This window comes from Oncorhynchus masou, chromosome 28 (genome assembly GCF_036934945.1).
Source record: "Oncorhynchus masou masou isolate Uvic2021 chromosome 28, UVic_Omas_1.1, whole genome shotgun sequence".
Taxonomy (NCBI): Eukaryota; Metazoa; Chordata; class Actinopteri; order Salmoniformes; family Salmonidae; genus Oncorhynchus; species Oncorhynchus masou.
Window position 1 is genome coordinate 30,439,719 of NC_088239.1, and position 14,471 is coordinate 30,454,189.

The window sequence follows — 14,471 nt, forward strand, 5'->3', positions numbered from 1 at the left end:
AGGGCCCATAGGGTTCTGGTTAAAAGTAGCGTTGTTTAGGGAATGGAGTGCAATTTAGAACGCAGATGCTGCGTGCTGGATTCCTTTCAGCTAAACCTCACACCAATGACATTGTACATTGTGGGTGCCCAATCGTCTGTTGACCTGAGCTGAAGAAGTTTGGAGGAGCAAGGGGGCATAATGAGTGTCTAAGGTAATTTTTTGTATCACCCCTCCATGACTAGAGGGGTAGAGAGGATGCCCCCCCCCTTACCACCCCATTACCACTCGAACCCCGCATTCCAAGAAAAAGATGACAAATGATTTACTTGTGGGCCATTTCCCTTGGGCTAATGAGGAGGAAGAGGGTGTGTTGACAGATGTAATTATGGTAGTTTCGCAGGGCTCAGCCAGGGGTCCTGTTGTGGCGTAATTACCATGCTTTCATCCGTACAGCGCTGGATCACTGATTACTGTGTCTACTCCGCTCTGCTCTGCACCAAGCACAGCATAACCCACTCTGACTACTAATAGCAACATGGAGGAGTGGAGAAACGACTCCAAATGACAACTCCACTTGTCATTTAATTGTTTCCCACTTTGAAAGGAAACGCAAATACAGGGAAGAGATCATTTGGTTTGACGTTCTAATATTGGAGAGATGGAAATGGATCATTGCAGATCTTTAAAGGACAACCTTGTAGAAGTTGTTCTTATCAAACAGAGAGAGAAATAGGGAGGAGAGTGATGAGATTCAGCCCGACGACAACACGGATAAGTAGAAGTCGATTTTATACTATGGCTTCAGAAGCAGTAAAGGTATAGATTGTTATAATGAAAGGATGATATCACTATAAAATAACACATTATGAATGCATTAAAATGCATGAAATACAATAAATACATGTGGTCAACAGTGCTTGACTTGATCTGAAATAGGTGCCGGTAATCATCTTTGGGTGCCGGTAGACAGCAAATTCTCCTGTCTAAAACAAAAACAATTTAAAAAACACTGAGAGTGTCAAATCAACACTGAAAGCACCGAGTCTGTGGACGCATATAGACACTGGAACAGTATTAAATTAACACACTGCTTATTGTAAAGCCTTCTTCAAATATTTCCCAGAATGCCACCCATGACAGCTCCGGTGAGCTCCTGCCCAAGTCAAGCACTGGTGTTCAAACTTCCAGATGTCCTGTTAGGTGCTATATAGTAATAGGCTTTTAGTTCATCTCTCCAAAGAGTTTTCCCTGCTGTATTTGAAATGCATAGTTTCCTATTATTTTTCCATGGAATCCATCTCTAGCAGCCTCAGGGGAAATCAGAACTGGCATTTACTATGAAATGTTTTTTTTTAATACAGGAATATAACCCTGAACTTTTCTGATATTTAAGCCATTTTGGATTTGTTCTGGGGACACATTATTGAGTCCAAATAATAATACACCCATTGTTCTGGAAAGAGTACATTAAAACAGGGCTGTTATCTCAAGAGAGCAGCCATTTCAAAACAGGGAAGGTGACAAACTATTATTTCACAAGACACGGCAAATTCATTGAGGTGCAAAGTGTGGAGGAACAAAGGCAAAGGGATCAATAGGAACATTCATGACAAATCACAAAAACAAATTGAATTTAAAATCCGATCTCAACTGGTCTTTGTGTAGAGCTGCAACAATAAAGCTTAAAAGAAACATAAAGCGAAGGAGTATGGGATGTGGACTGGTACTCACAATTGGGCTAGCATTGATGTAATCAGAGTTGCCATGGTTATTCTCGGCCTTCAAGGTTATTCTGGAATGATCGTCTATAATAGAAATACATAACTCAACACACATTCTTTGCTTTTCCACGATTGAAACATTGAACTATTGACAAATGATATGGAATAGAAAATACTGCTTTTCCTGGGCAGTTCACATGGTCATGAACAACACTGGAATAACCTTGTATTCGACTACTGAGTGATGTGGTCATACTGCGGTCATACATGACCACACGGTCAGAGTGGGGTAAAACTACTCACAGACGACCACGGCGTCGGTGCGGTTCCTCTTGGTGTTGTGTTTGTCCTGGCCCACGTTACAGGCGCCGGGCTCAGCCAGGTAGCCACACATCGCCTCCCACTCCCTCTCCAGACGGTTCTTGTTCTTCAAGTGGTCCTCCATGTACGACTGAGCAGACAAACGGGAGAGAAACGGATGCCATTTAAAAACAACCCACACAACTAAATAACCAAACAAAAGGTAATGAACTGGAAATGGAAAAGGTAATTACATACAGAAACATTTCGAGGGGAGGGATGGAGTAGGGTGCCCCCAGAATATAGAAGATTTTGTGATTGTCATTCACTGTCTAGAAGAGATCAAATAAAATACTAAAACAACTAATGCCTATGTTGTAGACCCACTCTATTTCAGTGGATCTCAAAAGCCTTCCTCCCTACACACTGGAGCAGAATACTAAACCCATGTCATCAGACAGACCAACAAACAGGCTCTAGAAAAGCTCTAGAGCCATGATCAGGTACAGTATCATGGTAAATCGTCCTAAGCTCCTCCATTGTGTAAATTACAGGGGTGAGGGGGGGAGGGTTAAATGCATGAGGTGTTGGGACGGTAGGGACCGCCGATAACCACTCCTCGCAATTAAGACCCCTGAAAGGCCTGCCTGCATTGGAAATACTTGGAAATACTGGGCGCTCCAATCACCGTCTTTCAAACCGCTTGCACAGCCCCAGATAAGATTGTCTGCGTTTAAGCCGTCGATCGGTGAAGACAAAATTGAATTAGCTCGGGAGACAAAGGAGAAAAGAAAAGCATTGGGGGATGAGAAGAAGAAAAAAGAAAAAAAACAGAACACGCAGCTCCTCGAACAAACCAGGAAAGGTCTTCTGGAGCTCGGAGGCTGCGGAGAAGACTCTTTTTCAGAGGAACAGTGTTTCCCCTGACGCTTGTATCAACGCTCCCTGCTCCCCGCGGGGTTAAACGGTTTAGACCGTCATTGTGTTAGGCCTGCATTGTGTAAACAATACCCAGATGTGCTCAGCTTTTTATCACACATTAAAGGCGGTGGAGGTGCGTTGGCTTGGGTAGGTGATGCACGGTGGTTATCTACAGCTCAGTTAAGGCTGTCAAACAACTCTCAACATGGACACGGCAGACACGTAGATACATACAGGGACATACTTTGAGACAGGACAGCATATGATGGGAAATTAGCCCTTCTACAAATGCCCTCTTCCGTTATTCACTATAGGGAGAAAATATGAATGTCAAGTGACATCTCCGTCAAAAACTAGCAGACAGTTTTTGACAGCAGTTATTATTAATTTCTGAAGTTCCGGCCTGCGTCCCAAATGGCACCCTATTCCCTATTTGATTTAACCTTTACTTTATCAGGGAGTCCTAATGAGTCCAAGGTCTGTTTTACAGATGAGCCCTGCAATGACATAAATGACAGAAGATGCACACATCAAAATCTAAATTCAAAATGCAAACAGAAAGAAAAACACGGTCATGAAAAACAAAGATATTCATCAGTAAAAAGGCCCTCAGAGTTTTGAATTGGCTTAGAGGCACCAAAACATCACATTTCAGAACATTCTGAAGATTGTTCCACAGACAAGGTTCAAAGACACTAAAAGCTGATTTTACCTAACTCAGGAATTTCCAGAGTTAGCCGTCCCTGAGACTGGGTGCAGTAACTCGTATGTCTAAAGTTTAGTAATGAAGTTATGTACAGTGGGACTTTTTGTAAAAGGGCTTTATATATGAAAACATAGGAATGTAACAACCTACGTGACATCAAAGACGGCTGACCAACTTTCTGGTAGAGACTGTGGTGATGAGCACTAAAATTGTCGGCTGTAATAAAGCGCAGTGCGCGATGACAAACTGCATCTAACGACTTTAATGCAGTGGCAGCTGCGTTCATATAGATGACTTTGCCATAATCTAGGACTGATAGGAATGTCGACTGAATAATCAGCTTTCTACTACTTAGCTATGTCTGTAGAAGAAACCCATTTTCATTCTCAGCTTCTTAACTAACTCATCGATATGCTTTTTTTACGAGACAGCTTTTCATCTATCCAGATGCCCTGATATTACTTTTGACCAGGGCACCGGTCAAAAGTAGGGCACTATATAGGGAATACGGTGCCCTTTAGAACTCATTTTGGACCCATGTCTTGACAGTTGACTGACAGGGTGTCATGAACACTTGACAGAGCCAGTCGCATGCAGTTCTCCTGACAGTGGGGAACACATATATATTGGCCTTGTCTCAAATGGCACCATATTCCCTATATAGTGCACTACTTTTCACCAGGGCCCATGGGGCTCTAGTCAAAAGTAGTAGACTATGTAGGGAATAACATGCCATGTAGGATGCAGACACTGTAGCTCCACAGCACGACACCCCTCCCACTCCCCTACAAAGACGTACAGTATAAACTCTATATTAGTAAATACTATACATTCAGAAGGGCTACAGAATTGCCGCCGTTCAACGGCTTACTCCGCGCCTATCCCAAATTGTAATACAAATGTTTTTTTTATGCGGAAGCTTTGTATGTAGTGATGTAAGCAGCCTGAAAGTGGATCGGATGACGCAGCGAACCACCTCCTCTTCTAGAGGCAGAGAGTGTGTGTCCTATTCTCTAGTCTGCATAGTATACTACTTTTAACCAGAGCCCTATGGGCCCTGTTCAAAAGTGGTGCACTATGTAGGGAATAGGGTGCCATTTGGAATGCAAGTCAGAGTAACAGGGTTCAGTAAATAAGGGATTAGTGTCTGGGCTGCCAATCAAAGACGCTGAGAGGACGGGTGTCAAGGAAACACTGAGTAATCCCCCCTAACAACAGCCCTCGCAGGCCAGATAGAGAAGCTACATTAACTCACACTGAGGGAAATAAAGACACAACAGGTAACACAACGTTGCTACTGTGCTGTCGCTGTCATGAAAGCTGTGCAGGTGTTCCCAGAGTCCCGAACAGTAACTGACTATGAAATGCTGTGTGAAGTCACAAGGGGATACAATGGGAAAAGTAGGATGTGTCTGAAAAGAGTAGTAGGCACCCTACTCATAATCTGAGGCCAGGGACAGCCTGGAGAGGAAGGGCATGGCAATCAGTCCTATCAATCAGGGATGGAATAAAAGAGAATAAAAATCACTTATAACATGATATACTTGCTGTTATAAACTGGGTGGTTCGGGCCCTGAATGCTGATTGGCTGACAGCCGCGGTATATCAGACCGTATACCACGGGTATAACAAAACATTTATTTTTACTGCTCTAATTACATTGGGTAAACAGTTTATAATAGCAATAAGGCACACCGGGGGGTTTGTGGTATATGGCCAATAGGGCCTTGTCGTGTGTAAGAACAGCCCTTAGCCATGGAATATTGGCCATATACCACACCCCCCCATGCCTTCTTGCTTAATTATCCCCTCCTGCCTTACTCCAACAAATTATTCGTTTTCAATTAGATTTGACATGGAAGTAAGTCATAAAAATGATGCAATGTCGCCTTGGGCTTGCTATCGATTTTCTGAGGCAACAAATAACCATTTACGGAGGGTACATATACAGTAAGAACGGAAATTATATCAACATCACAACCATATCTACTGGACAGCATAAAAACAGTCCCCAAAAAAGTAAAACATGACTCCAAGGGAAATCAAAAATGGAACAACAAGGTAAAAGCAATAGAGCTGAAAGCCAGAAAATCACATAGCTGTTATTACTGTTCATGTCCTAAAAAGTCTGTTTGTCTTTGAGTACTGTATGTTTGAAATTGGTTACACAGTATGTACATACTGTGCATTGAAATAATCCATACACATTCTAATTTATATAAGCGTGAGTGACCAAAACACACAGAATGCATGTTTTAACATGTCTCAGCACCAGGTCTACAACAAAAGGAGAGAATAAAGTCAAGGCAATAATACAAACTAACCCCAACATCGCTGACTCTGATTTTGAACCTTGGAAGTCATTATATACATCTCACTCTACAATACTGAATACCTGTACTAAAATGTGAAAAGTCACTGTATATCCAGGACTAACATAACGGTATGTGGTCCATGGTTTTCAGCCAGAAATACAGATACATGATTAATTGGGACTGCGTCCTAAATTTACATGACATTTTCTGTCATTTAGCAGACGTTCTTAACCGGAGACTTACAGTTAGTGCATTCCCTCTTAAGATACACTACATGACCAGAAGTATGTGGACACCTGCTCGTCAAACATCTCACTCCAAAATAACAGACATCAATATGCCGTTGTTCTCCCCCTTTGCTTCTATAACGGCCTCCACTAATCTGGGAAGGCTTTCCACTAGATATTGGAACATTGCTGCAGGGGACTTGCTTTCATTCAGCCCCAAGAGCATTAGTGAGGTCAGGCACTGATGTTGGGCGATTAGGCCTGGCTCGCAGTCGACGTTCCAGTTCATCCCAAAGGTGTTCGATGGGGTTGAGGTCAGGGCTCTGTGCAGCCCAGTCAATTTCTTCCACACCGATCTCGACAAACCATTTCTGTATGGACCTCGCTTTGTGCATGTGGGCATTGTCATGCTGAAACAGGAAAGGGCCTTCCCCAAACTGTTGCCACAAAGTTGGAAGCACAGAATCATCTAGAATGTCATTGCATGCTGAAGCATTAACATTTCCCTTCACTGGAACTTAGAGGCATAGCCAGAACAATGAAAACCAGTATCCCAGACCATTATCCCTCCTCTAACAAACTTTACAGTTGGCACTATACATTGGGGCAGCTAGTGTTCTCCTGGCATCAGTCAAACCCAGATTCGTCCGTCGGACTGCCAGATGGTGAAGCGGGCTTCATCACTTCAGAGAACGCGTTTCCACTGCTCCAGAGTTCAATGGCGGCGAGCTTAACACCAGTCCAGCTGATGCTTAGCATTGCGCATGGTGATCTTAGGGTTGTATGTGGCTGCTCGGCCATGGAAACCAATTTCATAAAGCTTCCGACGAACAGTTGTTGTGCTGACGTTGCTTCCAGACGCAGTTTGGAACTCGGTAGTGAGTGTTGCAACCGAGGACAGACAATTTTTACGCGCTACGCACTTCAGCACTCGGAGGTCCCGTTCTTTGAGCTTGTGTGGCCTTTAAGGGCGCTGTACTGCAGCGCCAGCTGTGCCACCAGAGACTCTGGGTTAGCGCCCAGGCTCTGTCTTAACTGGCCGCGACCGGGAGGTCCGTGGGGCGACGCACAATTGGCCTAGAGTCGTCCGGGTTAGGGAGGGTTTGGCCGGTAGGGATATCCTTGTCTCATCGCGCACCAGCGACTCCTGCGGCGGGCCAGTCGCAGTGCGCGCTAACCAAGTTTGCCAGGTGCATGGTGTTTCCTCTGACACATTGGTGCGGCTGGTTTCCGGGTTGGATGCGTGCTGTGTTAAGAAGGCTTGGTTGGGTTGTGTATAGGGGGACGCATGACTTTCAACCTTCGTCTCCCCCGAGCCCGTATGGGAGTTGTAGCGATGAGACAAGATAGTAGCTACTAAAACAATTGGATACCACGAAATTGGGGAGAAAAAGGGGTAAAATCCCCCCAAAAAAAAACGAGCTTGTGTGGCCTACCACTTTGCGGCTGAGCCGTTGTTACTCATAGATGTTTCCGCTTCACACTAACAACACTTATAGTTGACAGGGGCAGCTTTAGCAGGGCAGAAATGTGACGAACTGACTTGTTGGAAAGGTGGCATCCTATGACGGTGCCACGTTGAAAGTCACTGAGCTCTTCAGTAAGGCCATTCTACTGCCAATGTTTGTCTATGGAGATTGCATGGCCATGTGCTCAATTTTATACACCTGTCAGCAACGGGTTTCGTTGAAATAGCCAAATCCACAAATTTGAAGGGGTGTTCTCATACTTTTGTATATATAGTGTAGCTGGGTGAGACAACCACATATCACAGTCGTAGTAAGTAAATGTTTCCTTGATAACGAAGTTATCAGCAAAGTCAGTGCTAGTAGGAAAAAACAAGTGCAAGCAAATGGCTCAAATGGCACCCTATTCCCGATTTAGTGCATAACATTTGACCATGGCTCAGATCAAAAGTAGTGCACTATATAGGGTGCCATTGGGGATGAAGCCCAGGTGAAACTTGGATAAGAGTAGATTGGGCCAGAAAGAGCCTCCTAATCCAGTGATTTAGATGTAGGTGTGATCTATAAGAGAGCCCAGCCCAGCATGCAATCTTGGTAGAGCAAGGTACTCATCGCTCCCACCGTCCACGCTGCATGAGATCCACAGAGAACAGCACAGGAGAGATGAAAAGAATTGGCTCTGACATCAGTGATACCGAGGCAATCTCACACATGGTTACACGTGAGGTGCGAATGGATTTCAAAAGAGAAACAACCTCCTTGTCAATCACTCAGGAGTCAAAATGGAGTCAAGGTCCGTGAGGCTTATATGTGCATTATACTTGGGTTTTCTGAGGAATCTGCAGTAAATATGTTTGATTCTTACTGTAGTATTATCAAGGGAAATACAAATGATGTATATATAGTGGAGGACTTTGTTGTAATGTAAAGGCCAAATATGTTCTATTCAAATGTTTTCAAAAGAGGCGTCTCAACCAACCTTGACATTTGCAATAAAGCCCATCCATGACGAATAAAACACGTTACTCAAATTCATTCTCATTCACTATACACTCCAATACAAAATCCTGACACGTACTGTGATGAATTATACCCCATTAATGAAAACACAGCCAGACATCTATCCATCTCTTTTATCAAGCTTGTCTGCAATGAATAAAACAAAAGTTGTGCAAAATTAAAACAATCCATTGTGTGTGCAACTAGGGGCCCCACAAGGGACTCAAAGCCTTTTCAAAGAAAAGCAAAACAAAAATCTGAAACGTTCAACTGACAATCAGCTGGGTAATGATATTTCTCTTTTGAACAGCTCTCATCACACAATGCAATATCCGTCTCGTTTTGGCTTCGAGAGAGAGAGAGAGAGAGAGAGAGAGAGAGAGAGAGAGAGAGAGGCAAGGGAGTGGGATAAAGAGTGACAGAGAGAGAGAAAACAAGAGCAGGAGAAAGAATGACAGAGACGAGTGGCCAAGATGAAGTAAATGAAAAAAGAGGGAGATAGAGATGGAAAGACAAATGGCAGCGATCTAGCCAGGATAGAGAGAGAAAGGGATAGAGAGACAGAGCCAGACAGACAAACAGAATGAAAGCTGGAGGCTGAGTGCTAGGGGAATAGGAACCCCAGACCAGATCCTATCCTACACACACTATACACCACACTTACTCCAAACAGGGGTGACAGGTAGCCCAGCGGTTAAGAGCATTGGGCCAGTAACTGAAAGGTTGCTGATTCGAATCCCTAAGACAACTAGGTGACAAATCTGTCGATATGCACTTGGCCCTAATCGCGCTGGATAAGAACGTCTGCTCAAATGTAATGCTCTCCATGATGAAAGTTGTTTTTTTACCAGTATCATGTGTCCGGTGGAGATGTCCATGTTGGCGGGGACAGGCTCCTCGCACCAGGATGAGGTGGAGCTACGGGCAGAGGGGCTGGCCATGGGCCCCCCATCGCTGAACTGAGACGACGCGCTGTTCAGCCGCGAGTGGTGCCGTAGAGGCTCCGGGCGCTCCGATGTCCGCACAGCCATCCGCTGGCGACACAACTCCTGGAGAGGAGAGAGGACCTGATCAGCCTCTGGTTGATTCTTACTGTATTATCAAATCAAATAAAAAGGACTTTGTTGCAATGTCAAGGCTAAATATTGCAAATACAATACTACTCAAATTCATTCCCATTCATTGAAGACTCCAATATAAAAGCCAGACAGACATTGTTTTTATTAGTTGAGATAATTTCACATGACACCCTGTTAATCTTTGCAGACTGCATAAGTCTGGGATATCACTGTGGCCTATGGAGCATGGTTTGTAGCAAACCTATCTATATAAATGTCAGTAAATAGAAAACACAGTCAAAGGTCATGCAGTTCACTTTAAAACGCTTGATTTGCCCAGGTCAAGCCAGTATATTGCCACCATTTTACAAAACAAATAGCAATAAACTGTAACAATACATTGGGTTGCTGGCTGGCAGGGGATGTCTTCATTGTCAAGTATTGATTTCAATTTGTATAAATTTGGTAACAATTCCTATGAGCCACTTGTTTTGTAACGCATTAGGCACTTATGTATTCTCTTATAAGGAGGCACAAGCTACTCTGAAGACAATCGTGAAATAGAAGAGAAACAAAGGCAACAAAACTACAGCCCAAAATGAAAGACAACTGCTCGTGAGAAACAAACATACTCCCCCCATTCAAAATGTAACAACCACACTCATTCAAAATGTAACAACCACACTCATTCAAAATGTAACAACCACACTCATCTTTAGGGAAGAAGAATCTCGTTTTGTATTACTCAAAGAAATGTACACATAACAGGGAATCAATACATTAAACCCAAAGGATTTCCTTTGAACTGAGCAGCCACTCTCTCGTAATTACAAAGCTACAACAGAGATGAGCAGCCTATGTATTCACATCTACAGTAGGCCTTTACTTTGGCATTTGGATCGATACCGCAGGTGAAATTCTATTGTTATTCTATGGGAATCAGAGAGATTCAGAGGAGATGTCGATATAAAAGACTCTCTCCCACTGCCGCCACCCCACCATGAAGATTACTCCTCTCTACAAAATGACTCAGCTTTTCTCCCACCATGCCTTGTGCTCACCAACGCTCCATTAGGGATTTGGAGACTGGGCGTTATCTAGCCAGCCAGTCATCTTCCCCCAACTCAAAAGAGGAAAGAAAAGATAAGAAAAAAAAAACATCTGATAGTTTGAAGGATGCAATCTTACAGAACCCGAACCCCCCTCTCTCCCCCTTCCTACTTCCCCACTCCCGATAGTGTCAGTCTTATCTGGAGCTGAACATTTCACCATTATATTCACAGTAATCTGCCAAGCCCATCGTGTTTGGTGTGTAGCTTGCACCAGTCAGACCCACAGACTGATCTTCAACCACAATTAACAACCAGGGTTGCATCCCAAAGGGCACCCTATTCCCCATACAAGTGCACTACTTTTGACCAGGGCCCATAGCCGCAAGCCAGGACGGCAGAAGGCCGTGTAGGTAAACGTCTTCTGAAAGCAGCACACTGCTACTAGTCTATCTCATGATCTATTATTGTGATATTTCACTCCAGAGACCAGGCCCTATGCCCTGGTCTAGGATCAGCTTTCCCTACGTCAAACCTTAATCATTATAACCATGAGAATCTGCCCTGGGCCACGGCCTCAGGGCACTTTCCATGTCCACCTAATAATTCATCCAGTTTCTCTAGTCTATACCTTTACAGAGTCAAGGGTTGTATCTCAAATGGAACTGTATTCTCGTTATGTGCCCATAAAGGTTTTGCACAATTCTGTTAACATTGCTAAAATGTCAAGATTTTCCAGGAATCCCATTTGGAGTAGGTGGAGGAGAGAATGAACAGGAAATCAGGGAATCCTCCAACCGGGAATTCTGGAAAACCTTGTCATTTGTGCAACCCTTTTACTTGCATATACCCCCCAGTAAAGGGGACGCAGAGAGGATATATGTCCCAGAAAAATAGCATTTAGCCTAGGCACAACTAGCTTAGGCAACCGATAGTGGCTGCTAGATCTGCACTATCGTCTAAGATTGATGGGCGTTCCTGGCAGTACACTCGTGTCCCCCGTGGACTGGCTCGTACATAAAGCATCCTCCATTTAGGCTGCAAAGGCATAATTGTCCTCCTTAATGGGATAGTTCACCTAAATTACAATATTGGTTTCCTTGGTTTTGTATTGGTTTCCCTGTAAGCAGTCTATGGGCAAGGTATGAAAACAATCCATGCTTTGGTTTTATTTCCCTGGCACTGTTTCCACATGCTAACATTTGAGCATTTGTTGCATAAATCCCATTCAAGTCATGGGACAGATACTAGCATTTTTTGAGCAAAATGTTCAAAACATCTATAAGTGACTTTGTTGAGCTTCACGATCAATTTGAGATACTTTTGGATGATTTAGACATAATGCGCAAAAAAAAGCTAATATCGAACCCATGACTTGAATGGGATTTGTGTCACAAATGCTAAAACTTTAGCATGTGGAAACAGTGCCAGGGAAACAAAACCAAAGCATGGATTGCTGTCATACCTTCTTCATAGACTGCTTACAGGGTAAGGAAACCAATATGTCATTTTGTAATTTAGGTAAACTATCCCTTTAACTAGATTTAATGGCAGGGGGCCAGAAAAAAAACAGGGAAACTATGTGAACTGTCTTAATAGAAAAACAATATTCCACCACCTTGGCTGAATGCCAACATCCTAAGTTGTCCAAAAAATTCGACATTATATAACAATGAATCTGCTCTTGTATGTGCATAGGAAATATGAGGCTACAACAACACCTATATATTGTAAACAAAGAATAAAATATTGTAAATATTGTAAAAGTCCATTAACCCCCCCCCCCCCCGATCGGGAAAGGTGACACTGTGAAAGGCTGACTAAATATTGAGAATGCAAATGTGATGGGTGGATGTGCACTGAGTGTCCACGCTGAGCACAGCTGAGCCCAAGACAAAATCAATACGAGCCGGCCAACCAGCCGGCCGCTAAACATGGAGGAATGGATGGAATAGGTCACACAATAAACTCGTTAGTCATAGGTCATAACCAATACAACTCTCACTGGAATATCAAGGCTTTACCAGAAATGTAGACTTCTAGATACATTCGAGTGCAGCAGTCAGGCTGGTTTTTACGAGGTTAACATTTGACTGGCAATTGTTTATTCTATTTCCTTGAAGTCTTAAATTACAACCAAACCACAAAAAATACTTCCCCATAATACAGAATCAAATGAAGGGTAATCTTGCCATGGGGTGACAGAAATGTTACATACTTTTACACAGCCATATATTCTGTTGATAACACCCGCCTTACGTCACAACCTATCTCTATCATGAACAAACACACATTCTACAACCAACTGTCACAAGTGAGACAATAAAACAAAACAACAACCAGATATTCCCTTAAAATCAACTCATTCAATAGACAGCGACGAAGTGTCACTGCAGACCAATCAGAATAAAGGCTCGTGTCAAGGACCGGGACCAGGGCGCATGCTCTACCAGTAGAGCACTCAGCCGCTGCACTGTGATTGGCTGAGGCCGAGGAGGCTCCTCTCACCTGATAGGTTGAAGTTGCATCAGCACTGGTGTCAGTCCCAAGGCTGGCTAGTTTCTCCTTCATTTGGAGGTGGGAGCGGTGGCGCAGGCAGAAGAGCCAGCCAGACGCTGCCAGCGCCCCCATGATCAGGACCATGGAGATGACGGTCAAGACCAGGAACTGACCAGACTCCAGACGACTCTCCGTGACCACCGGGATCTGCCTCAAGCTTCCCTTCTGGGAGAGAGAAAAGGGGATGAGAAACCGGCCTATACATCCAGGTTACGGCAATGTTTGTGCAGTGCAGTATTTTCATCATATATTTGGAGAAACAAGGGTGTCATATGCACACACATACCAATGACAAAATGTACAAATACTGAAATTGACATAAATCTGTTGGCAAATATAAAAGCATAACTTCCATGTTAGAAAATCCCAAAACAAGGGATTTTTGTAATTTGTTCCACAGAAATATAGAGACAAATTAACACAGTATTTCCCACCCTGTTTATCCCAGCCACGCCCACTCATCCCCATCCCGATTCACTCCCTGCCCAGCCTACTCATTACCTTACACTAATAGTAGTATTATAATGTGCATTCAAACTCGCTCAAGTCCTATTACTCTCTTCTGTCCAGCCTACACACTATAGACATTTAGGGCCCATTTTGTTCTGGCATAGGGAGACCTGCCTTTGTGCAGCTACAGGAGATTTGGACAGTAAAAGCTTGTCACTAATTAGCCTTCCAGCTTTGAGTTTGGCTGGATTAGGGCCCTGGCCAAGGCCCCTGAAGTAATTGCTAGGATGGTCTGAAAGGGGGATCTCAGATTGGGTCTACCCAGCAGAAGCCCACCAGAATGAACCTTTCAGAGACATTGTTAACCCCCTCCCTGGAGCTAAGCCAAGGAGAATAGCATGGTATTGGCATGGTATTGTCTCACAGGCCCCTGTGAGGCTGCCAGGCTGGGTAGCCTATCCCTGGGTTCCAGTAAGTGCATGGACCACTGTGAAGATTTGAGCACCATTTAATAAGTGAACCCAGGTAGCCTAGTGGTTAGTGTTGGGCCAGTAACCGAAAGGTTGCTGGATCGAATCTCTGAGCTGACAAGGACAAAATCTGTTGTTCTGCCCCTGATCAGAAGGCAGTTAACCCACTGTTCCCCGGGTGTCATGGATGTTGATTATGGCAGCCCCCCCCCGCACCTCTCTGATTCAGAGGGGTTGGGTTAAATGCG

The 14,471-nt window shown here is 43.9% G+C and overlaps 1 protein-coding gene across 1 annotated transcript in view; it reads right to left on the reverse strand.

The window, feature by feature from the left end:
• The window catches only part of ptprn2 (protein tyrosine phosphatase receptor type N2), a 256,253-nt gene that overhangs the window by 26,734 nt on the left and 215,048 nt on the right, over window positions 1–14,471 (reverse strand). The window contains exons 12-15 of the mRNA XM_064941890.1: window positions 13,253–13,468; window positions 9,486–9,686; window positions 2,007–2,154; window positions 1,714–1,787 (exon numbers count right to left, since the gene is read on the reverse strand). Of these exons, the coding sequence (XP_064797962.1) occupies window positions 1,714–1,787; window positions 2,007–2,154; window positions 9,486–9,686; window positions 13,253–13,468 (639 nt within the window). The remainder of the gene's footprint in view (window positions 1–1,713; window positions 1,788–2,006; window positions 2,155–9,485; window positions 9,687–13,252; window positions 13,469–14,471) is intronic.